This window comes from Falco rusticolus, chromosome 2 (assembly GCF_015220075.1).
Source record: "Falco rusticolus isolate bFalRus1 chromosome 2, bFalRus1.pri, whole genome shotgun sequence".
Classification (NCBI taxonomy): Eukaryota; Metazoa; Chordata; class Aves; order Falconiformes; family Falconidae; genus Falco; species Falco rusticolus.
The window spans coordinates 117,453,367-117,479,875 of NC_051188.1; the positions used below are offsets into that span (position 1 = coordinate 117,453,367).

General features: G+C 40.6%; 1 protein-coding gene across 1 annotated transcript in view; it reads right to left on the reverse strand.

The window, feature by feature from the left end:
• The window catches only part of PHLDB2 (pleckstrin homology like domain family B member 2), a 70,253-nt gene that overhangs the window by 2,412 nt on the left and 41,332 nt on the right, over nucleotides 1-26,509 (reverse strand). The window contains 11 exon segments of the mRNA XM_037378185.1: nucleotides 255-340; nucleotides 3,405-3,624; nucleotides 6,547-6,693; nucleotides 7,142-7,232; nucleotides 10,502-10,709; nucleotides 18,088-18,187; nucleotides 18,801-18,941; nucleotides 20,654-20,797; nucleotides 23,975-24,064; nucleotides 24,836-24,946; nucleotides 25,714-25,869. Of these exon segments, the coding sequence (XP_037234082.1) occupies nucleotides 255-340; nucleotides 3,405-3,624; nucleotides 6,547-6,693; nucleotides 7,142-7,232; nucleotides 10,502-10,709; nucleotides 18,088-18,187; nucleotides 18,801-18,941; nucleotides 20,654-20,797; nucleotides 23,975-24,064; nucleotides 24,836-24,946; nucleotides 25,714-25,869 (1,494 nt within the window).

A 26,509-nucleotide genomic window follows, 5' to 3' on the forward strand; every position in this document is an offset into this window, starting at 1 on the left:
CTCGTCCCAAGACTAAGGAATTCCTCACAGACATCCCACCTGGCAGGTAGGCACTCTTACCTCTGCTGTCATCAGTATGAAAACAACCCCCGGTGCTAATTGCTGGTCTGGCTTCATCTTCCTTTCCCTCCACTTCAGTTTTTTTTCTTTCTTTCTTTCTTTCTAATAATGTCAGCTCTCCCTTTGACTTTACAGCAGCTGCCATGCTTTGGGTGCTGCTATATGATATGCAAAAAACCAACATCAAAGTTTACCTTATATGCGTTCTTTAGGTGATCGTAATAGACTTCTTCAATAGCTTGAAAATATATTACACCTTTTAATTTAGTTTCGTGTTTGTCTAAAATGGAAAAGAGAGAATGACTTGAGAACTGAAACGAACACTACTTTGAGAAGGAAAAGCTTCATTTGCTCTTGCATACACGCTCAGCTGATAAGTAAATGGATTAACACTTCTGCTTGTGAAATCCCACAGAAACCTTCAAACTTCCTTACTAGTTGGTTGATTTTGTTGGAGTGTCTTCTCACTTAAGTTTTGGTCTGTCCAATGAAGACACAGCTAACGTAATCTCCCTTTCAAGGCAATGGTAAGAAGCAGACACTCACAGAGGGTCAATTCTAAACTATTTTAGACATCTGTCTATATTATTATATATATGTCTATATATATATGTCTATTCAGTATTAGCTACTGAATCATCAGGGCAAGGAGGATACAGACTGTGAACTTAACATCTTAACAGTCACAACCATAATGTTTCATAAGAAAAAGGAACAGGGCAGGTAGGTATCTACAGTACCCTCTGTTTTCCTGCAATGGAAGAGGAATGGGTCAATAAGCATCTGTCCTCATTTCAGCTGGGACAGAGTTAATTTTCTTCTTATTAGCTGGTGCAGTGCTGTGGTTTGGATTTAGTACGAGAACAATGTTGGTAACACGCTGATGTTTTAGTTGTTGCTAAGTAGGGCTTACTCTAAACCAAGGACTTTTCACATTTCCCAGCTCTGGCAGCGAGCAGGGGCACAAGAAGCTGGAGGGGCACAGCCAAGACAGCTGACATGAACCAGCCAAAGCGACGTTCCATACCATGGGACGGCATGCTCAGTGTGTAAACTGGGGGGTGACAGCCATGAGGGGCTGACTGCTGCTGGGGGGCTGGCTGGGTGGTGAGTGATTGTATTGTGCATCACTTGTTTCTTTTGGGTTTTATTCCTTTTTTGTTATCTGCCTTTTCATTACTATTATTATTACGATTATTTATTATTATCCTTTATTTCAATTATTAAACTGTTCTTATCTCCACTCATGGCTTTTACCTTTTTCTGACTCTCCTCCTCATCCCACTAGCAGGGAGCAAGCAAGCGACTGCGTGGTACTTAGTTGCTGGCTGGAGTTAAACCAGGAGAGCATCACGACTGCACGTGACACTGAAGGGCAAACTTCCTTCCACTCCCAGTACTTTTATTAGGGGAATATAATTCCTTCTGATGCCAAGTTAGTATCACCTTAACGTTCAACGGTCATGTGGAACATCTGCATCAGCCCCATCAGAGATCCTGCTATCATGTTGAACACTCATGAAACTTGGCTTACATCCTTGTCAGTGGCTGCAGGCAGTTTAAAAAGCTTCATATGACGGCAAAAAGAAATCCCAGAGACCAAACAACACAGCACTGGGAATCTCCCTACCAGCCCTCAGGGGACCAGTAGAAGTACTGAGGTATAACATTACGACATTATAGCACGCATTATATGAAGCTAAATGCAATCTGCGAGGTGTACAGTCTGTGCAGTCCAAGCAAACAGGGATCCACTCTCCTTTCAAGCCCCACCTGGGATCCTGGTTACTAGAGCATTTCAGGTACCCGCAAGCTCCCACCGCAATAGTCTTTGTAGAGTTCCCTGTATGCTTCAGGTCAGAAAGCGCAGATGCCTCGCTTAAGTGCACTGCACTAAACTGTCAGACTTTAGGGTAAGTTCTTTGTTCAGTACACTTGCAGAACTAAAACAATATACACATGTATTCACTTAAGAGTTCAATTACTCTGGATTTACAACATCAATATTTATTTTGGAAGTCTACTATATATTTAAAGATCTAGATGGATCCTTACTCATACAAGCAGCTGCATTTTTGTGCAGCTGGTACAAAATTCTCATCAAACTGTTTGTTGGCCAAACTTCTTGAGACATTATGAAAAGTTTTCTTTGGTAATTAAAATTGCATTATGGCAACTATGCTACACTCAAACCCAAAACTGTTAACTATTAACATAACTTCTAAAAAAACCCCAAAACCAACCAAGCCCCAAACCCCAAAAAATCAGTACCAGATGGGAACACTACTGTTTTCTACAGGCCTTGCTAACCAATAAGCCAGATGTGACAAACTTTTTTATTTTGTTCTTAACATTCTTCATAGTATTACTGTAAACGGGTAAGAAATATTCAGTGGGTCTGTAATGAATTAAAATATGTTTTTAAAAAAGATGGACTGAGCAATGTATAACCCTACCATCAATTTTAAGTTCCTTACAAGATGCTGGAAAGCAGTAATGTCATAAAAAGAAATGGAACTGTTTGGGTGTTTTTTGTCCTTGATGTTTTCCTCTGCTTCTCAGCAATGACCATCCCACATATGCCCCTGTCTAGCCTCTCCTGGCAATAAATATTCAGGACAGAAAGCCATTTTTCTGGCTTCCTCTGAAACTTCAAAGTCAAACCAGGCACAGCCACCAGAGAGACATACATGTTCCTAAATTCCAAATTTCTGGGTTTACTCCAAGATAACAAATTAGCATAATGCTTATAATGGATCCAGACATTGTATAACACAACTTAGGGTACAGAAACCTCTTTAGAGTATTGCATGTTGTTCATATGAAATTCCTTAAGACTCTCAAAATATGGCAAACTCAAAAAGTCTACTGCTGCATATTTAATTTCCTGAAAGACTTTTCAGCACATCAAGCAACAGGACTGCAGAAGCATTCCATTTAATTTTCATGGTAAGTATACAATTTATATAAATAATTATATAATAAATCATATCCTTGTATGAAGGGTACACGAAATCATTCTGTCATTGGGTGAAGTGTATAATATTTAAATATAAATCATGTGGAGCCATTACTCTGTGTACCAGGAGCCTGGTCATCTTCCATTTTTTTCCTCCTGCCTATCCACATCTCTCCCTTTGTCTGTTACGCTCATTTCTCTCTTACCTGGCATTAGGACTGAACACAGTAGGGAAGGGCCTGCACAAGCTCTAAGTGTACATGTAAAACACCTGATGAAATGGAAATAAGCTTTATTCGGGACTCCCTACATGTTCATAACTCAGCTGAGGCTGACTGGGAAAACAGAGGGACAGATATAACCTAGTAGTGATCTTGCAACCTACCTGCATAATAGGTAAAAGTTCTCTTGTTTCTGTCAAAAACAAACCATCGTTTTTTCCATGTTTTAATTTTTCCTCCCATTTTAATCAGAAAGCCCCGGCAGGTCTTCTCCGTGAGGGAGACATGGTAACAGGTCTCGATGTTGTGACCAGCTGTTTCAATGTGGCTCCGTAGGTCAAAGTCTTCCTTTCTAATGGGCAAGTAGCGGGTCAAGGGGCGGGCCTGAAGTAAAGAAAAGAAAATCAGATTATTTTTAACACAAGTCTTAAACTTTTTCTTCAGTCTTGCCACTGCAAGGACCTAACTGCAAACTGCCCATACATTCTAAGAACGAACGTGAGAAAAATAAGAGCTTTTGCTGCAGCCCTGATTTTCTTTAAAAGAAAAACCCTTAAAACTTGTAACTTTACAAAGTGTTGAATAACTTTATAAAAGCCAGATTAGAGCATAGGAGTTTCTTGAAATCATCACTTGATAAGCTGGTAAAACAGGGGCCACAGCACAGAAAGGTTGTTTGAGAATTAAAATATTAATTAAATGTAATGGTGTGTTGCTGCTTTAGATGAAGTGTAAAAACTTCATTTGCCTGATGTTGCAAGGACATGGACCTGTTGGAGCGAGTCCAGAGGAGGCCACAAAGATGCTGAGGGGGCTGGAGCCCCCCTGCTGTGGGGACAGGCTGGGAGAGCTGGGGTTGCTCAGCCTGGAGAAGGCTCCGGGGGGACCTTAGAGCAGCTTCCAGCACCCAACGGGGCCAACAAGAAAGCTGGGGAGAGGCTTATACAAGGGCATGTCGTGACAGGACAAAGGGGAACGGCTTTAAACTGACAGAGGGGAGACTTAGATTAGATATTGGGAGGAAATTCTTTACTGTGAGGGTGACAGGACACTGGCACAGGCTGCCCAGAGCAGCTGTGGGTGCCCCATCCCTGGCAGTGCCCAAGGCCAGGCTGGACGGGGCTGGGAGCAGCCGGGGCTGGGGGAAGGGGTCCCTGCCCGTGGCAGGGGTTGGAATGAGATGGGGTTTAAGGTCCCTCCCAACCCAAACCATTCTGTGACCCTACGTTAAGCAAACCCTTTACTTCTCTGGGCTACTCGCTACACATATCTCACCCATTAAGATTTTACTGCTACAGTTATTTTCATGCAAAGTATAATATAAACAGTAAGAGCATGCTACACAGACAGAACTAATCAGGAGAGTGAACTATAATTGCTAGTTAGTTTCATAGGAACTGCTCTGAACAGAACAGAATTCTAGTCTTCTGACCAAATCAAACGTGGTAGCCAGCTCGCAGCCAGCCGCACAGCGCGCTGCAGCACACCCTCTGCACAGGGCAGTGAAGCAGCACAGCCAACAGCCCCTCGCTCCTGGGTGCGGAACCAGACTGCATCGAGCCTGGGTAGTGTCAGCTGGGAGACGGAGCAGGAGGCAGCGACTGGGGACCTCTGCCAGCCGAGCGAGTGAGTATGCTTGTTCTCTGTGCCGGAAGGGTCCACGCACATCCCTCACCCCCTCGTCTGAAGCACAGAAGACGAGTCTCCCAAGGCTCCTGCTGCAGTCGAAGGCTGCATCGCTGGGTGATTCAGAACAGCTGAATTTAGGTGCTTTGAATGACCCAGGAAAGGAGCATCTCCCTCTCCCCCTGCTGACTCCAGAGAAGTCAGTGACGCGGAGAACCTCATCAACCCCTGCTCCATGCCTAAAGTTAGCCTGTGAAATCCCACTGGGAGTCACAAATCGAAGGGACTTTCCCTCACTGCATTCTCAGGAACCTCTTGGCACAGTGGGAGCTGTATTGCTCGCAAGAACTCTTAGCACCCTTCTAAAATTACGCAGTCCCGTATGATACAAGCTGGCACCAGCTTTGCCAAGTGCAAGGTGTAGTTCCTTCCCCCAGTTTACATTTCTGAATGTCAGGAAGTGCTACAAACCAATTAAAAATTAGGTTTCACTATACAAAGGAAAGAAAAAAGTTCACCAAAAATTCATTATTTTTGACAGATACGTTTTGTCTTCTTGCCAATTCCATCTCTCTGCCAAATTTGCCAATTAGCAGTAACTGATAGGGCATTCTATTACAACACATGCAGCTCCAGTTTGTGATGAAGATATGAGCATTGTATCATTGCTTACACCGTACTTGAGTTCTTAGAAAAAATGAAAGCATTCAGGTAAAATACATGTAAAATTTAACATTTCGTAATTACATTGTATATGTAAAAACAAAGGAATGGATATGTTTAACCAGAAACAGTTTAAACTTCCTCTGGGGTTGCCCTATTGTTCTGATTTGGTGTTATCAATTAGAAAGGTAAGTTTTTTAGGAATGTTCATAAAAACATATAATAGTAGCTCATGAAAAATTAGCAAAGGTAGCACAGATAAAAGCAGAAAGATATTCAAATATGATATGGAATCTTCTGCACTCAGATACATACATGAAGATGGAGACACTGTCTTGCAATGACTGCCTAGTCTGTTTGCTGTACCGTATAGATCTTACCTATTTATTCCACCACAAATACTAAGACCTCTAAGCCTAAAGAAAGCTCAAGATACATTTAAATCCTAACAAGAAGCAAGATGTAGTAGGTAACACTTTTAAATAAATAATGTTTCTCGTGTTGTCTAGTCCCAGTAACATTAGAAAAAATACTATTTCCTCTCTGCAGTAGACGTGGAAAAAAAACCTGGAAAAGCTTCTTAATCTGTTTTCAGTCAGATGTTTGGAAGAGACAATTCACATTCCAAGATGTTTTATGTATTGAAAGAAAGAAAAAACCACAAACCACCAATGGTGTACAAAATTAACACACTTAGAAATTTCTGTTGTTTGGGCTAAAAAATTCTGCTCTGCCCATACTAACAAACCTTTTAGGATTAATATTTGTAGCTGAGATATAAGATGTTAAATAGATACCTATGCTATTATTTAACTTTAAATGAATACCTGGGCATCTATCTAAGGCTCCAGGAGCCCAAACATACCTTTAGCAGCACAGTTACACCTCAGAAATATTAACTCCATCTATTCAACCAAAAGCAGGTCTGTTTACCATTGGCAGAAACACATTTAGTCGCTTCTGTATATCAAGGGAAAGTCTTGCACTTAAAAAACATTTCACGTCAACATATCTCACCTGTGCTCTTTGTTTCTCACGTATTTTGACTTCCTTTTCAATTAATTTTTGCCTCTGGCTAGTTTCTTCTTCCAGTCTTTTCTCCAGTTGCTCTCTGCGGCGCTTCTCTTCTTCCAGAGCTCGTTTTTTAGCTTCCATCTCCCGTTCCTAAATACCACAGCACATGCAGAACTTCAATTATATGTGAAACTATAGTTGGTAATGTCATTTCTAAGCTAGTATTAAATCCCTTTTTGCCTCTTAAGCAGTCAGAAATATGTATCCAGCAAAGGGGACCGAGAATTGGAATCAGAATTGCAAACACTACCGCTCTACAACTAAAGAAGGTTCTTCCTAAGCAGCTCTCCCAGCAGGTGTAGGAGCAATGCTGACCTAGCTGCTGGTGGCAATTTGCTACCAGCTCACCCAGAGACAGCAGCTATTGCCTAGGGGGTCAAAGATACAGTGTGAGGGTGAAACCAGACTAAACTAAGGGGGCAGAGGTAATTTTTTAAGTATCTACTAGGTGTAAACTATTTAGGGTCCAGTGTTGTGTTTAGGAGGGTATTACCTAACTAACAAGCCCACTCAATTTTACTCATAAAATTATGCTCACCCTGGTCTCGAGCAGCCTAGTCTTTTCAGCATGTGCTTGTTTCAGAAGTCTCTCCATCTCTTCTATTCTTGCAACATTTGAAGTGCTAGCACTGCACAAAAAAGGTCAAGAGTTATTTAAAAGAATATTTAGTATTTAAAGACGTATTTTACAGTCCAACGTTAGACAGCTTAAGAATGGAGTTGATACTGTTCTATCCAATTCAGTACACCAGGCACTAACAAAAAATGATGGATGAAGTATATGGTACACCCCCATGGTACGCATTCCCCATGCATACTTAGGAAAAAATCCAGACTCAAGTGCCTAATAATGCATCTCACCAGCTCCCTGTGATCTGTCATCTTCTCCCAGATAACAAATGATGGATGGAGGTGGTCACCATGTCCCAACAACACACCACAGACCCTCAGAGCTGGCATTAGCAGCCATCTGAATATACCAGTGTTTCTGGCTGTAGACTGTCTCTAGTTTGTGTCGCACTGAGCTCACCATCAAAAAATGCTCGAAAAAAATAAGGAGGACTAAGAGATATGCATAAAGGCCATTCAGTGACGGTGTCAGGAAGGATCTACTATTTCAAGTAACCAGCACGCCAAAGAAACAAGGGTAATCACAAAGAGCGCTAGCTCCTGGCCCAGCACAACGCAGCTATCACCTCTGCCTGTCCTTTTTTCTGTTGCTCCTTTTCTCCAATACAATGTCTTTGTCACATCTCAATTTAACAGCCATTTCAACTGTGGCATTTCCACGGCATGCTCTCCATTTTATTCTTCATCTTATGCTGTTCGAGAAAAACAGCTGGCGTTAAATATTACTGCATTACCATTACTAAGGCCATTAGACTAAAGCACAACACAAGGAAACAGAATGGATTCAGCTGTTTAGGGCAGAGAGAAACTTGACTTGGGATTGCACTGAAAACGCTACCTGACCACTCAAGTGGACGTGGGTGTCAAGCAGCAGATTTGTTCGTGCTACTTAACAGCATACAGACCAGTGTGAAGGGACACGGGTAGAATGGAAGTAGGCCAGATATGAGTCATGGACAAGGAAAAGAAAAAAAGTAAGAACAACATCCTTTACTTTCTGAGCATACCTCTAATGCTCATGCCTGTAAGATGAGCAGGTTTGTCAGAAGTGTGACAGTCTTCAGAAGACATTTCTCTGATACTGGGGATATGTTTCATGACAGGATACAAGACAATATAAAAATAACATATGTCATTTAACCCGAGCTTGCAGAAAAGGTATAATCCATCTGGAATTTGTTTGAGCTCTAAAAGCTTACTGGCTCTGAAAAAAATGAGGCCACTGACTTAGATGCCCAAGTCTAGTTTGACCAAAGTTTGTTTGCTGGGCCAAAAGAATGTACATCAAATAACTTCAATAAAAGCAACGGGGCCATAAATTAAGTCATTTGAGCAACCTGGAAGACATTTAATTGCAGTAGGTTTTCCCACATTAAACTGGTTAACACTTCAGCTTAGTTAAATTATTTCATCCTTCATTTGCTTATCCTTCTCCCAGAAATTAATGCACAGCAGGAGATCACAATCTCTGAAACCTCAGCCATGAAAAATAAGTTGGTAATGAACCTTGGAGCAGCTACTGTTTGGTGAATTGATGAATGACTACAGCAGTTCAGTCTCTTCTGTACTTTGAGCACAGACAGATTTTATGCATTTCCAGCAAAGAAAAGTCTCTCTCACCTTATAAGAGGTAAAATATATATTTTAAATATGTCAGAACAAAGCATCATAAAATGTTTTCCTTTCAAGTCTGATATGGCTAGAAAAGATTCTCAAACATCTAAATCAACATGAATTGGTTTTGCCTAAGGAAAGTTTTATCAAGGAAAGTTAACTGCCTATCTTCCAAGTTTTATCAACAAGATCAGTCGACACTTTTCTTCCCTCACTAAAGTTTGCCTTGTGAGAAACTGAAAGAGGTGTTGAAATGGGTCCTTTTCTGGTTTTTAGATTGGTTTGGGGTTTTTGTGTGTGGGTTGTGTTTGTTTTTTTTTTCTTCCAGCATTGGCTGGAAGCTACAGAAGAGCCAGAGGGAGGCAGAAGGGCAAACAGCATCAGTGAAATTCAACAGCTGTCCTGGGCTGAAGACTCCACTTACTGGATAGCCCCAAGGTAGCTCAGACACTTGCCATCTTCCTCCAAAATCATCAGAGCAGCACGCCAAAGAGAAACAGATTTCATACCACTGCAATGTTAGATCACTGCACAGATAAAGTTAATTCACAGCCTGATACCAGCTATCAGAAACTTGCCAACCATGCATGTATTTAAAACAGAAATCCCCCAAAACCTGAGCCCTAATGTTTTTACTTCAAAAAAACCCCAAAACTCAACCAACCAAAGGAAAAAAAAAAACAACCCAACACCCAAACAAAAACCAGCAAAAAAACCAGTCAGCAGAATGAGTGCCACTGGTATTTTCTGAAACCCCTAACACTGCAGTGATAACGGCTACAAGAGACAAATCAGTGGGTTGATACCCTGTTACAGGAATCAGATGCTTAATAAAGCACGACATGCTAGCCAAAAAAGCTGTCCTTGTGTTCACAAGGGATTCTTAATGCTGTGACAACGTTGTACTTAATTATCAGCCTCCACTTACGCTTGTGAAACTGCTGGGGCAGGGCTGCAAGGAGAAATGAAAGCGCTATCATTAAAACCAGGCTGTTGGAAGAAAATTGTTCGCACATGATTTTGAGCCTCTGCTGGACTTTTAACACAGATCACCGACGTTCCTTTTATCTGAGGAGTGGTGCATGAGCTGACAGCCTCTGAGGATGAGGAAAACATCTGAGGGCTCAAAGCCCTTCGGTGTCATCTCTCTATTTTTACTGACCCAGAACAGGGAGAGGAAAAAAAGACTGCCAGAGGAACCCGAAGTGTTTCAACATAAGGCTCCAGTAAGTTAACACGCTGGACTTGCGGAGCAAGTGTACTTCATTGCTGGCAGATGTCTTCTGAGACATTTCCTATCACAGGAAATTCCTTCCCCAGAGTGACCAGGGAAGGAAGCTCAGGTATTACCCACTCTGAGAAGAGCATCGACGATGCATCATCATTTCAGTTCAGGACTGACAACGATTTCTCTGTGGCTTTCAAGCATTACCACTCAGCCTCTCCGTATTTTTATTTTCCATTTTTAAATAAACAGGCGAGACGATAGTTAAACCTGATCCCAAAGGGCTACACAAATATGCCTGTCTAATGATTTCAGATTTTTCTTAACCAGTTAGCAGCACCCATATTACCATAGCATCAACACGTACATATTCTCTTTTTTCACCATAACCCTGTGACCATTACTACATCAAAAAGAAAGATGACTTACCTGGAAATGTTATCTGGTGAGCATGCCGATATGCTTGTCTCCATACTGTCAGAACTGTCTAAGCTTAATGTATCAAAGGCGTGGTCCTTGTAACTGCGGTCTGGGTAATGGAAACTATTCAGATACACATTTGATTCGGACGCTGTTCTGCTGTAGAACTCAGGGGACTTCTGCCTTTGGTTTTCACAGATACGCTGATGGTTATACCCTACACAGTACAGAGGAAACATTGGTTTTACACAGAACTTTTGTGACCCAAACATAACCTGTTAGCAGCACCAGCATGTTGAACACCACCACAGTCTTAACTGTGCTGTGACCAAGGTACTGCAATGTTATGGTTAATTTCACATGTTAATCATAACTGAAATGAAACCTTTAAATACTTGGTTTACCTTTGGCGGACACAAATAAATGCTGAACAGTATGGCTGATTTTTCAATATATATTCTTGTACGTGTATATATACTTAAATATATAAAAATTTAATTTGAATTAGTGAAATTTACATTTGAAAATGAAAATTAAGCCTAATCTGGAAAGTAATACAGCTAAACTCAGGGATCTAGAAAAACTAATAGTGATTAAAGAGAAAAAAAAAAAAAAGGTCCTGATATTTGACGGTCTTGAGTACTTGTTTGGTTGATGTTGCTGAATGTGTATTTAATACACATTAAGGAACTTTGCTTTCTGGTAACTGCAAGTTGGGCTTTTAGTTTCAGCTGAAATTACACAGGCTACTTGTTGCATCATCAAAGTTACTAGTGTAGAGGTACTTTGCTGGAGCTCTGAAGCTGCAGTTCGCCCTACATGATTGAAACAGACCCCTACAGTGCAATTACTGTAAAGAAAAATATGGTTGATGCAACATTTAAGGTCTTCACGCTGTTATTTTTCCACAAAATTATCCTTTCTGAAAGGTCATCCTTGAACACAGGGAACGTTGTTTGGCTACGTCTCCTTTAAAAATATTTCTTCAGAATTATTTTTATTTCATGTCTCCATTGCTCTTTATCAATAATGCAGCAGTATTTACACAGGCTTCCAGAGGTTGTTGAGCTTGCCTGATGAAGAGGAGAGTATAATGACAGTTGTCGTTTCAGCTGCTGAAGTTATTTTACAGCGCCCTTTTACGGTTTGTTTAATCTATGTGATTACAAATGCAAGTGGCCTGCTCGTCCTTTCCTTCAATGAATGCGAGAAGCGAGACCTTCTTACAGTGCTGATACTCACTGGCGTTTACAATACTCTCTCTGCACATTCCTGACCCAAAATCTGAGCTGGCGGCAGAGCTGGGAGATTAGGAAGGGCTGTTAGACTACACAGAAACCTCCCATCCATACGGGAAGGCAGCCACAGACATCCCGCACATTTAAGGTAAACAGACATAGGAAAAATGCAGACAACCGGACAAATTGCTGCAAAGTCAAGATAAAAATTTTTTACTAGACACCATTAAGACACTGATGTTAGGGGAAACATGCTTAAAGTGGGAATATCTTCCTGCCTTATTCTTATCATCTAGCTGCACATACGAGGTTACTGCCTGGTACTTTGTGCCATGCTGGAGTGGGGAGAGTCCCAGTTCAGGGAGCCAACAACCACAGCTCTACCTTGGAAAGGCCAGAATATTCTCCAAAAGGTATCTGAAAAGCGTGACTGAAGCAGAATAAATAAAGCCTATTATTAAGGTAATCATGCCCTACAAGCATTTCCAAGGTACATATGTTTCCTCCTCCCACCTCGCTTCCCTCTGTACTATACAAAGGTTTCTGGTAGACAATTAAAGCTGGTTTCCAAGGAACTAATAGGACTTTAATTGCCATTTGAAAGAACACTAAGTTTCAATAAAAGTTCAATTCCACCGATTAGTAAATGAGACAAAAGGGACACAAATCCACCCCGGCAGTCACAGGTAATAGCGTCACACAACACAGGTGTTACTGATTCACATGTGCGGTTTGGTTTATTCCCGTTGCTATGGCAAATGCTGCTGTTACTGCGGATAAGCAATTACCTTTCATACTCGAACCTTTGGAATGACTAATTGCTCCTGTGAAATCGTTATCAATTATTCATTATGGAAAGAGAGAGAAAAAAAAACAAACAAAAAAAAGCAAATTACTGAAAGAACTTTATTTAAATGCATGTTTTTCTATTGAGCCCTTGGCAAACACCTTGCCTGCTCAGAAGTCTCAACTCCACCTCTTATATTTCACTGAAAAATCAACTCATCTAAAAGGCACAGAGAAACACAGCAATATTACAAATACTCTCCTAAAGGAAAGTCAACGTTCCATGAAAATAAAGAACCCATTTTCACCTAAAGCATATTATCAGTTACATTTACATAATCATGCAAACGTAACTAAACACTGCAAGAAATACACATCCGTTAGATGGCAAAATGAGACGCACTCACATGAACAGAGCAGAACTCGACATTCTCTTGTTCTCCTCATGCCATAAGCAACAGGCAGTTCAAAGCTCAGGATCAGCTGCATCCCGACACGGAGCAGCCTCGCCACCAGCCCCACGGACACTGCGCAGGCACAATCTGTTGCTTAGGAATTTTTAGCTGCTCAGGTGCCTATTTACAGAACATGCACTTAAAAAAAATCGGACTCCTTGTAAGACCCAGCACTCCACTACAAGTTTCCCACAAGCCAAGACTTGTATCAGCCAAGTCTAAGCTGATACAAAAGCTAAAATGTTTCTTGTTGCGTTGCTTGCATTTTCTGTAGTAAAACAGTTGTTAACAGCCATACTGTTGAGTAAAATATTGCAAATATCCATAAAGCCGTATCATTAAAAAGATATCTCTATATATATTCCAAAGGAGTTATTGCAGAATCAGAAAAACCAGATATACCACCACAAGATTATGGTGAGGTCAGAACTATAGCTGAAAGCTGTTACTGAAAGCGGCACTGTCAAGTATGTTAAAAAAACCCTCAGTATTTCAGATCACAGTATGTTTTGGGGTTGTTTTTTGTTGTTGTTGTTGTGTTGTTTTTTTGGGTTTTTTTCCCCCCTTCCCAAAGATCGACATTAACATGACAAGAGACACTTTTTGTATGGAAACATGCCAAGGTAGGAAGCCCACATCTGTCTACCTTGTCATTGTCACCCACAGATCTGCAAAAATTTCTGTATTTTCTGTTCTACTTGTGCGGCTATAAGCAAAGAAGCAAAAAATTAGGCCTGCACAAAGCTGTAGCTCTGCAGATATTAGCATTAATCAGAAGTTTTGTTGTGACAGGTTATTTGACAGCGTGAAAAAAAGAATTTTTGAAGTGCTATCATTATTTAGCAATTATTTAAAATTTGTCCAAGATTTTGGGAAATACTTGACAGTGCTGATGCAACCGGTACATTTGCCAGAACATGACAGTGATAGATACAGCCAGGTAAAGGGATGTTTTCATACCTTTTCTGGCTTTTCCTGAGTTTGATAAGAGAAAGAATATAAAAAATAAAGAAAAAATAAAGCAAACTGCTTTGAAAAGCTTATCATTTGTACATATATATATACCTTGTCTTCAGTATATTGTTTTTTCTGTAGATCTTAGAAAGAATACAAATAATCATCTTGCTGGTACCCAACTTCTCTGTCCCAACAGTTTGCTCTCAGTGCTGTGTCTGGTCCTACATCTTAAGCATTCCCTCTTCCCTTCTGGATTCCATCCTGCTCTCACAGGGACTGAGCTGACAACCCCCCGCTCCTCGCTCCTGCCTCTCCTTGTGCAGGTTTTTGGTCCCCAGCACCCCACCGGGAGGTTCTGGGGTGCAGTTTCACATCTCTAGACTGTGCCAAATAGCAGCTTCTTCATTCTTTTGGGTTTTTTGCACATGGTTTGCTTGCAAAGGCATGTGCACGGGAGGTGAATTTATACAGTCCTTCAAAAAGACTTCATGAACGGCTGCTAAGAAATAGCTTTTTTCATTAATGATTTATATCGAAGACGCATCCTCTTAAACATTTTATAAGTTGTTCTTAACTCAGGCTATGCTTACTGACTGACTGTTTATTTCAAGAACAATTCTTGAACTACATGACTGACTAAACACAGTTTTGGTAATCCTGGAATAAAGACTGTTTAGTACTTCAAAATCTATGAAAATTTTCCTACTGAATCCAGACATTACTTGCTCCTGCACAAAAAAAATGAGATTGAAATCCATGTTCAAACTCAAGTGCCTGTTCTTCATTTCCTGACTGAATCTTCAACTTTTTCATCTCAAATTTTTACATTTACCTTCTTGGACTGCAAGAAGAAAAGCTGGAAAAAGCTTATTAGAGAAAACTCATTTTAGACCATTAGTAGTTTAGTGATAATTGTCAGGTATTATCTTTAAACTACGTGAGCTGCCACTTCCTCCAGGCACCACTGAACGTACTTGTTCTCACATCTATACATACACGCTGAAACATCTGGTCTGGAAGTTTGCTCAATGTTTTTAAGCCCTAATGAACGCAGCAAGCTACTAACACCGCTTCAGGAGCGCATCATCCTTTTTGCGTAGCAGTCTGTGGGACAGTGCATGACAGCCAGCGCTCCGAAGTGCGTAGATGAAGTGACGTTTATCATGTGAGACCCTAGCTTGCCACTGAGCTGGGCTACATCCAGCATCACCGCGCTTGGTGCAGGTGTATGTAAACCCCAGACCCCCGCACCATTTGCAATACATCACCTCGAACACAGAAAACTGGTGGAGTGAAAAACCTGCCAAGTGGGAAAAGAAACGCAAGGAAAGCAAGCAGTGGCTCAGTACACTTGACAAGTCCAGAACACTTTTTATCTATACATCACCTATTTTAAGTGAACAACTAATTTTTGGAGCAGGAAACGAAGCAAGAGCATATTTTTCAGTATAAGCCATTATCTATACATTTGCAGAGTTCCACTCCTTTGGTAGAAAATCTTACCTCTCCAAAATACTCGCTTAGGTCCAAGAAGGTAAACCTGATCTACCTCAAGAATGTTTTTTGTAAGAAATAAGTGTATTTATTATATAATAAACATTTATCACAGAGCGATGGAAAAAAAGATCATCCCCAAGGATGTCCACTGACATGACATATGCCTTGGTTTTGGCTTGGTTCTCAATGATGTACTTAAAGATGCCTGCTGAAATCAGTCTTAGTTACACAGACTGAAGCCCCACTGATTTTAGTGGAAGTCACATAAGGTTTCAGAATTTTAATTGACAATAGTATTCCATTTCACTTGTACTGGGTGGTACGTTTAAATACTACGTCATGTTCAAAACATTTCCCAAATCTCACTGTCCCACAGAAACGAACTTTCTTTACTCATGACTTTGAAGAAAAGCTTGGGTTTCCTCCGCGTGCTGCATGGGGGTAGGAGGTGCTAGGGGAAACCAGAAATCACACCGAGTGGAACTCGGTCCCTTCCCTGCTCATACGACGACATTCACTAAGGCTGCGGCTATAAGGCTGAATGAAAGGTGCCTGAAGCCTGTTGCTCTGGCCCTTCTGTAGAGCTGGATAGAAATACCCCAGGATCTGACTCTAGCCACCTGACTCGGATGTCTCCATCCTTGCCGAGTTCTGCAGTGCAGCGCAGAAAGAGCCCTTGACAAATTTTTGTAGTGTTGACAAGACAAAGGAGCGTTCCCCAACCTAGGAACACGACACTTCAGAGCAAGAGAAAGCAGTTATACCCCTGAAGCTCCTCCAACAGCCATAAATTCAGGGAGCTTCACGTCAGACAACCCTTCGTTAACTACTAGGAGAGGCAGTCAAGCCACAAACAATCCCTGCATTCCTGTATCCTTTGTGGTTTGACTCTGTCTCCTACTGTGCAAATCCTGTGACGGTTCAAGCAAAGCACCTGTCAGCAGTATTATTTCCCTTCGGCAGAGCTGATGCTTCAGAAAAGGACATGTAGAACCGTCCTCTTTCCCAGTAGAAATTAATCCCTTAAGACTCTCTTCGTAAGTTAGCATTTCCATTCAAACCAGCTCTTTCAAACAATAACGGTCAACTCGCACGGCAGGCAGTATAGCACACGATTCCTCATGACATATGACAAGTGCTGTGCCAAGTGCCTTAATGAATACATCTCTCTCACACTCTCCTACCTCTCTTCTTCGTCAGGCCACTGTTCAGTTTTGGTTTGTGAGCTTTCTTTCTTTCTCACCCTTAGGACAAGAAATCTGACACTACTCTTAAAATGATCTTCGTTGCATGGTGAGAAAAAAAATAAGTGTTAAAACTGGTTGATTTATTTTTAAAACTCTTATCTTTGCCTGTGTTAGGTTTGGTAACACTTCGTAATTGTGCTTTAGGTCACACACAAATTCCCTTTTGCAACCATTTTGCAGAAATATTTCTAATTTTAAACACTTGACCTCTTGTCAAAGTTTAGTCAAAACATCCTTAACTGATTTTCAAGCTGAAACAAAGTGTTTTCTGCACAACGGCACAAGGCCTGAACGTACTCGCAAGCCACTCCGCCCTTGCACACGCACTACATCCAAGCAGCTTTCCAAGCCGAGCACGAAGTTCCTTTTGTATGGCATCTGAAATACTTCAAGGTAAGTTAGCCAGACATGGCAGGCTTGTGGAAGGCTCGCCGCAGATCTGAGGCTCAAAACCAACAAATCCCAACAGGATCAGCTTTATAAAGCAAATGTAGTAAGTCACGATCCCTCCTCAGCGAGCTCTGTCTTTGTGTTGAGCCACCTCGGTGCGTGTGGCTGACCTCAGCCGCCCTCTCTGACCTTTCCCAGCTGGAAGCGCTGGAAGTCCCAGGGCAGCAGGATGGAGCCCACCTCAGCTCGGGCTTAGCGCAGCCCTGCGGAAGGGCCTCTGGCACTTCTACTGATAACAATGATGCAGATGCTGGAAAGCAAATAAACTGACAGATGGCACTGAAGAGCAACTCCATCTGAAGACAGGACACATGAATAATGCATCTCGATAAAGCAGAAATTATGTGTATGGACTCAAGCTGACAAACAACAGACACCGAATCCCATAGCCTACAACACCACGTTTCAAAGATGTAACTTTCTTTTGCATCCAGAATTGCCGTGTCCCTATTACAAAAATGCAGCTATCTAGCCACGATAGAACACACCTTTCCTATTTTGTAGCCCAAATATTTAAAACCACTTAAAATACCGCAGCTACAGATTCTCAAAAGGTATCTTTGTCCAGGCAAAAACATATGCCCATGAAAAACAGTTTTTAAGATTACAACATGAAAAGATTTTAAAAAGGAATAAAAAAAGAAAGCAATGCATAATATATTGCCCCAAAATCACTCACAGAAATTACCCAGTTAACCCAGTGTGTATTTTTTAATATGCTTTTCTTGTTTACTGGATTATATTTGGTGACCACATGCTTCAAAACTACATGTGCACCTACCTCATAAACTTAATATCTTATTTTGCCAGCATCTGAAAATTACATTTAAAGCTTGCTTTTTTCACCAAGAAGGGAACTTTTATTTTACAGCCCTGTTGATTACAGCAACACTGGTTTCAGGCTTAGTTCCTGCAAAACTGAACACTGACTTTGACCAGAAATGAACCAAATAAAAAGGTCTTACCTTTGTGCATTCTTCTTGACTCCGACTCTTTGGTCATGGTTGCCAGGCAGTGAGGAAGTACGCTGCCACAGCTGTTGCTCTGTCCTAATGGTAAGTGCCCCTGCGGAAATTTTGTAAATACATGCTTAAAACTACGCTTCAAGACGGTTTTTTGTATCAGCGACTAATGGTAAAATAAACTCGCTTCGTCATGGGTATTAGCATCACGTCAGATCAGTCAGCCATGGCTGTTTCTGTTGTGTGCAGCCTCTGTTAGGCCAAGATGTTCTCAAAGTAGTACCTCCACCCCCCTGCTGTTTGCTGATGTACCACATCACCAACAGAGTTATTTTCACTTCATACACAACCTTATCCTTACCATTTAGAGGTCTTAGGTAGGAAGGAAACCAACCTGTTGTGTCTCTAGAACCGATTTAAACTAGCTTGAAAATAAAGTCCTTGAAAGAATAATCGTGCATTTATGATTCATGTACTACAGCCCAGCATTTCCAGAGGTCAGAATAAAGGCTGGAAGTGCAGAGGGCTTCACAGATATATAGAGATATATATATATATTCCCATATGTCAATAAACCTGAAGTCCTTTCACAGCCAATTTCAGATCTGAATTTGCGGGATTACACATAGCTGACAGTGCTACCCATCCTCACCTCTAACATCATACAGGTTTTTGTATAGAGACTGGAAAGCTGTTAGTAACATGCAACTACGTACTTTAGATGCGACACTTCGCCCAAGCGTAGAGCTGTTGAAGTGCGGTGATACAGATGGAGTCGTTTTCTTGCGAGGTAAAGTATCGCTCATGTACATGCATTCCCTGTGCTGCTTCTTGCGCTCTTCCAGATTTCTGAAATGCTTCAAATGTAATTTGTTACAGTTTTGACAAAATGAATTGACCTACTTGGTCAGTTATGCTCTACATGGCATATACTGCAGGTGGTAAGCTGGGAACTTCACTGGAAAGAACGAAATCTAAAATACAGAGTACCTCCTGCTTCCCAGTGCTTTCAAGGATTTCTACAAAGATCACATTAAAATCATGCTGATTAAGAAAGCACCTTAAATGCATGTGCACATTTTGTGTACATGTCCTTGTACCTTGTATTTTTTTTATAAAACTCTAGTCTGGCGTACAAGTGGAACCCAATTACAAAGGAAAGCATTTATTTACAAGTTACTGTAATGAATTGGTGGCTTAAAACCAATACAGCTTTTGAGAGGCATTGTTCAAATGTATATGCAAAATTCATTTAGGATTTCAAATGTAGCCACTTGTACTTTATCGCTGCAAATCTTCTAGCAGTTACAAAGGCTCCTAAGTATTAGTATTTGCCTCTGGACTGTTTATATGAGGAGAAATTTGGTTCAGTAACATTCAATAAATACATTGTGTTGCTTTTTAAGTAGCAGTGCCTTTAAGTGCAACTTTCTGCCAGCACAATCAACTTATGATCTATCCTATCACTCTAAAAACTTCACACACAGATCAACTTCATGGCCACCATAACAAAACCAACCAACCAAAATAATCCCAACTGATCAGCTTTGAATCTGTTACCTGTTGTTGTCTGCGGTGTTTCTTAGCTGGCAGAGGTGGAGGTGTATCAGTTAAAGGAATAGGATCTACATGAGTAGCCATGACCTCAGGCCAATGGACTGATGGAAGTTGAGCAATAGAGCGAGGAGAAAGAGAGTGAGGAAACACAAATCCAGAACAGAGAGGTGATCTTAGCTTTATAGAAAAAAGAGAAATTACACACAGAGTTTTCTTTTTGGAATTGCTCAAAAGATATGGCACATACAAGCTGCAGTTTTAGCACTGTGTTTGTTGGAGCATTTAGCAGGAAAGGAGACGTGTTGTATTGCAACTCTCAAGGCATATAGAACTACCAGAAGCAGCACAGAAACACCAAACTCTAAACCAGTTGCTGCCTTATTGCAACACAAAGGCATTACATTCATAAAGTTATTACATTCCTTTAAAAGGGGATTTATTCAAAACTTGCTATGGTCACCACCAAAGGTAAAAAACATCACAAACAATGAGAAAAAGAGAGAATAAGCTAGAAGACAGACTGGACAGACTCCGTGGAATAGCTAAGATAAGTAGAAGCTACCCATCTCCCACAAATAATCAAGACACATTTCTACCACTTCACAGGAAAAAAAACCCAAAAGAGCAGCTACAGAACACATGAAATGAACACCTAAGCACCACTGATCAAGTCATCATTAATCATGTCCGCAGACCCTTCACCAAAGGTGCATTACACTGCAGTGTTTAACAGGCAAAGATTATCACTAATTGCTGCTTGGGTCATAAGCATTCGGGTTTTTTAGCCTTCAAAGTCCCACCTACATCATCAAAGACACTTTACAGCTGGAGCCATCCTCCAGCTCTACTATTAAACTGTTACCTGACTCAGTAACTGGCAGGCAGCAGCTTGCCTTAGGGTCCATTTGTTACAGGTTGAATTATGAAAAGAAAAAAAACAATGATAAAAAAAAAAAAAAAGGCAGCCATGAAAAGAACAGTGCAAACAAAGGGAAATGTCTCTCAAACAAACCTCTTTATTTTGTGGCTGGCTCGTCAGCACAGCCGTGGTAGGCTCAGTGGCAACTGCTTCAGCATCTGTGGGGGGCTGAGTGGAAGGGGATATATTCGTGGAATTGCCATACAGCTCACTAATTTCACTTACACTGATATAGCCCTAAAAGGAGGAATTCAGAGTTAAAAGGAGCAAAAGCCAAAAGACGTGCAAGAGTATTAATGTATCCAGTACGATGAAAGTTAGTTTAGAGTGATACAGCCAAATATGTTATCATTGAAATACTTCATCATAAATAAAATTATCATCAAGCTTTTTCAAATATTGAATATTTGGATTCCAAAAATTTTCTTCGTTTGTTTAATCAAAAAGCAAATGTACATTAAGTGACCAAAAGACTTTACTAAAATGTAAATACCCTTTAGAAATTATGTGGTGCTTGCTCGGGAAAGCAGATTGGGGAAAAGGAAGAACAAATCTTATTCACCCATCTTTTTTTTTTTTCTTCTTCCCCCCCCCGCCATGTTTAAATAAAGTAACTTACTCCAATTTATTGCTTGCCTAACTGTTAAGCTAGTTTGAGTAAACCACATGACTATCAGAACTGGGAAGAACTTACAAGCCATTGCTACTCTATAAATTATGCAGACACGACACCTTCCATCAGCATTTTCTGGAAGTTGTTTTTAATTTTTAGGTGTTACCAGGAGATCAGGTAAGATGCCGTTAGTGTTAGCCCCATATCTATTATAATTTGCCTTTTTAATTATTATTATTATTATTAAACAATCATACAGGATGTTACGGTCTGAGGAAGGGCACGGACATCAGTGCGCTTCTGCCTGCAGAGAAGATTCATGCAGGCAGATTTGAGATATAATGGCAGACCATAATTACTGCATGGTTTTGGCGTTAACTGAACAAATGTGGTTTAAAAACTAAAATACAGATTCTAATCCATGGTGTATAGGATGCCAGACTGTAAAAAGTCTAATGCCCTAACTTCTTATCCATAGAAAACAAAACTATGCAAAAGGAAGAATAAATCACTGTTGAAGCAATGTCATAAAAATGAGATAGAAATATGCTTATTTTTTAAATCAAGATGCTAAGCTGCTTTTAAATTAAGAAGGTTCGAAGGGGCTGGGTTTCTATTACATTCCAGCATGCAGACATGCCAGTATGTATACTTCAGCAATTCAGTAAAAGAAGCCACAGATGGCTATAGTATTTCTTCTTTTTAAAAAAGCATGAATTTAACCATGATCATAGACGGCACATTGAAAAATATACCAACTCTACTATCTATTAGCATAATTTTCTATGCATTTTATCAGTTATTTCAAGCAGATACACAGTAATGGAAAATTAAGTATCACACTGCAAACACAGCACTCTAGAAATAGTAGGCAAACCTTAACTGATATTATTTGATGAACTATTAAATGATTAGGAGACTGAGTAAGACACTAAAATTTACCTCTTGAAACATGTGGCCATACTACAGTAAAATAGATTCCAGTATGAACAAACAAAAAGCTTGCTTAAGCATCTTGTAGTGGCAGTGTATCAGTAACTGAAACTTGCCACGTCTATATTCAATAGAGGATAAAAGCACTTTCACCATTACATGGAAAACATCCAGTTCAGACTCAACACCCCAGTGGGGATTCACCATGGGGTTAAAAAAAAAAAAAAAAAAGCAAATAACTAATGACTGTGCTGTGCACGAGCTCATGCCCTTATTCTTATTAAACTAAATAAATGGTTTCAAGTCAGGTTAGGCATCCAAGTCATTTTGTCAACACTGAATTTTTTTTAGGCATTGATTTTCCTCACTTAATTAAGTACTGGGGTAAGCATCTTGCCTCTTGATGTGAGGTCACGTCACGCTGTTACTGTGCATGCAGGGAGTGAGCTTCACGATGGATGGAAGCGAGTTAGAAGTGTGTGCTCTGTGAAGGGGGGCTGGGAAATGCTGGACTGCAGACGCGACTGATACGTGAGCGACCGCAGGGTGAAATTAACTTCTGCGTGCAGGCGGCCTGCTTAAGCCTGGGTACCATTTGGTGCCTGGTTTTTAAAGGTGCCGGAACAGTCGGAGAAAAATTAAACTGGACTGAGACGAACATAACATCTGGCAAGGAAAGGCATTTCTTCTATAGGACAGAACCTATGGGGACACGGAGCATGAAACAGGTAACCCATGCTGCTCCATCTCTCCTTTGCCATGAAGGAAGTCCTGACTTCGCTGCAGCAAACAGAATGACACCGCTGAATAATCCATTTCAATAAAAAAAAAAAAGTGTCAGGCTCACTTAATGTAGTTGCATTTTGAAACATCTGTGATTAAGCAAACCATTACACGGATACAAAGACAAAAATCAGTGACAGCACCCACTCTCTAGAGAGCGAATTAAACAGATCCATCTCAAGATGAAAAAATGAAGCTTAGACTGGCCAGATATCTTGGTGGGAGGTCAGATGTCCAGGTCAGAACGCAGCCTAGGACACTGAAAGCCTAAGCAACTGCAACACGGCTCACGGTGAGGATGGGTGCTCAACCCCGCTGGCATGTGGGGCATCAGGAACTGGGGGGCCAATTAAGCAAAATCTCATTTCCCCGGTGCTGCAAGGACACGTGGTTGCTTTAGTCTTCAAAAGCCCAGCTTCCCACACCATTAGATGCAGCAGTCCTTGTTCAGGGCTTCGATATAAGCAGATCTAGCAAGTCCATCAGACCTCCTAAGCAGAAGTTAATGAAGCAGCCATAGATGCCTGTCGGTGTATTTTAAATGCTAGATTTTCTGCTTACTCTAGCTATTCAAAACAGTGAAATAAGTAGCTCAATAGGTATCTTACGACCACAATATTGTGAAGTCTTCAATTCAATGTTGTTTTTTTTTAAAAAAAAAAAATCAACATGTACACTTGTCATGCTTTACTGCAGAGCCTTAAAGGGTGGGGATGCAATGATAAAATCTACAGTGCAAAAATAAGACCGAACTATATTTGTACTTGAACAGAGTTATTCCTGGACCTCATTCTTCTTCCCTTCAATGAAGTTTAATTGTCTATTTTGAGAAAATTAGACACACACACATTAAAACGTTCCTTTTTCCAGAGCGAGAGATTAAGGCTATACCAGTCACATCTGGGAAAATGTCAGAGAAGCTATTTTTGCTCACCCATGCATTTGGACTTTCATGAATAGCTTTACAAAGTAATTTCATCACATCTCAAAAAACCCCGTATGAATAGGACCTCACTAAAGTGCTTTTGTATGAATTGTCATTAAAAGTTACTTACGGCAAAGTCGAAAGCAGTGAATCTCCTTACCTCTTTTAGACTATTGGGACTGACAGGAAATCCCTTTCCTCCAGAAAGTGCGGAATATTTCTTTTCCAGATTACAGAGATTCTCTTTTTCCTGTTAAAAACAGACTTTTTATATTAAACAACAAAACAGTCAGGTAGTGAAAATAAATGCTAGCCATTTTCTTAACCGTGTAAAGAAACATGCTGGGGTAGAAGGCTAGAAACTGCACAGCAGTGCTTCGACTTCATCCCTTTACAGCAGAACTGAACAAAAGAAAATGGGGGTACAGAATGAAAAGCCAGTGAAAGATTTTATTTAATAAATATTAACAGCCAAAACCAAGTAGGTATTACTGCAGCATTTTGAAGATGCTGGTTCAGCTTAGTGAGTTAACTATGATTTCTCTCATGATTAAAAGCAAAACATGAAGTGGATGCGAAGGGTTCACGCCAGCTGCTTATTAACCAGACGTTAGCTTATGTTCAGTAGCTCATCTCCTGGGCTAGTATGGGCCACCAGAAGCCAAAAATCTGAGCCCTCTCTGCACAGTTCCAGCAGCCACACAGGGAGCATGGGCTTCGAGCCTCAGCACCCGGCTGGGTGCCTCTGGTTAAGTCCTCTGGAAGGGGGACACCTCTAAAACCCTCTCGATTACCAAATACCACTAGCATTTTCTCTTAGGAAATCTGATTAATTACAAACGATCTCTTTTTTTTTAAAAAAAAAAAAAAGCTTTTAAGATACAAACAATGCCTATCACGTTATCACTTACTTGCTAGCTTCTGCAAAACTGGTGCTTTACTTGTGCTCTACGTTCTTTTATTCTGTGAAATGCTCTTCTATCGCACACTAAAGCTATCTGAAAGACAATAAAATACTTACCCTTTGCAGCATCATTATTAAGTTGTTTTTCTCTTTTACAAAATGATCTTGTTCTCTTTGTGCTTGTTGGACAATATGATTGGCTTGTTTTTTGAGAGCAGAAATCTTTTCCTAATACAAAAAGAAAATAATCACAATTTACATGTTTTATTTTCATAGCACAAGACAACCTGCAACAATGATCCTATTCATGAGAGTTCACCCATTCACACGAGTGAAGCAGTAGGAAAAGGAAGTTTTTACAAGACGGCTCACTGCTTAGAACCAGATAATTAAATGAGATTTAGACAGTAAAGAGACAATTTGTTTAAGAGACAAAGTAAAAGAACAATTGCACATGTTCTTTGATGATATGGTGATTAGCATCCATGTACTGAACAGAACTGGTGTAGAGATGCAACTTCTGATCTCTGAAAAACTGGTATTTAATTGGATAAGACAGAACCTTTAGAACAGATTTTAAAAATTAAGGGATTTTATTAATTTGGTGCTCTGTTATTATTTTAACAGGATCGTTTCATATCAACATCAATTACAAGCACAAAATAACTATACTTTTCTCCAGAGCGTACAAATCTCCTTTCTTAAAGAAGAAAAAACAACATCTTGGTACTTTCTGTAGCAAAATTAAAGGATTTAATTTTCATATGCAAATATACAACGAGGACGCGGAATTTCATTGATTTGTTTCCTTCTGGAGAAGTGCATGATTCGATCTTTGTGAGATGTGACTGGGCCATCATCTTTGCTCTTCCTCAAAAGCTTTTTCAAAGAGGAAAGTTGCATTACTTCTTACAGATGGGGCAGGCTGTAGATCCATTTCATCTATTTTATGCTCAACAACAAAGGACAAATGAATCGCGTGTTGGTGGTTTTACCTTTCTACTGACAATGCTGCGCTGATATTCAGCTACTTCATGCAGGAGCTGTTGTGTCAGATTTTCTTTCTCCTCATCTAACCTGCTTTCGTGTTCAAGCTGCTGAAATTCCAAATCTTCAAAGTGTTTGCTTTCTATGTCCAAAAGATCAGCATCCTTAAATAGAATAAAAGGAGGGGGGGGATAAAAAAAAGCAATTATGCTTTCACTGACACCAGAGTAGAGATACAAACACACACAAAAATCAGTCTAAAATGGTATTTCATACAACATATTCAAACAGAAATCGATGCTTTTAATGACCTACCGTCATAATCGGAGAGCAAATAGGGCTAATCATTATTTTTATGTTGCTTTCTCCATGGGGAGGAAGCTGTTTCACAGTGTTTGGAGCAAGCTGGAGCTTCCTAAGCACCGAGCACACCCTGGCTGGGCAGATCGCTCTGCTGTAGCCAAGCTGTGACACCACCAAAACCTGAACCCATTTGGTGTGGTTGTGAGATGCCAAACTGGGACAGCATCTGCTGACCAACCCAAAAGGAGAGAAGGTATCGTCCCTGTAGCACCGCATTAACGAACTATGGGAATACACACTCAAACGGAGGAGTCTGAACTGCAGTTGGAATTTCTTCAGGTCTAGCCCAAGTACCAGCACCGGTTTTATTAAGCAAACGTACAGTCAGACCGGACCAAAGACACTGGAGCTGCAACCAGCACGTTGCCATCACCTCAGCAGCGATGCCCAACCATGACGTGGCTCAGCCAGCAGCTGACCGTGGACCACCGGACTGGAGGT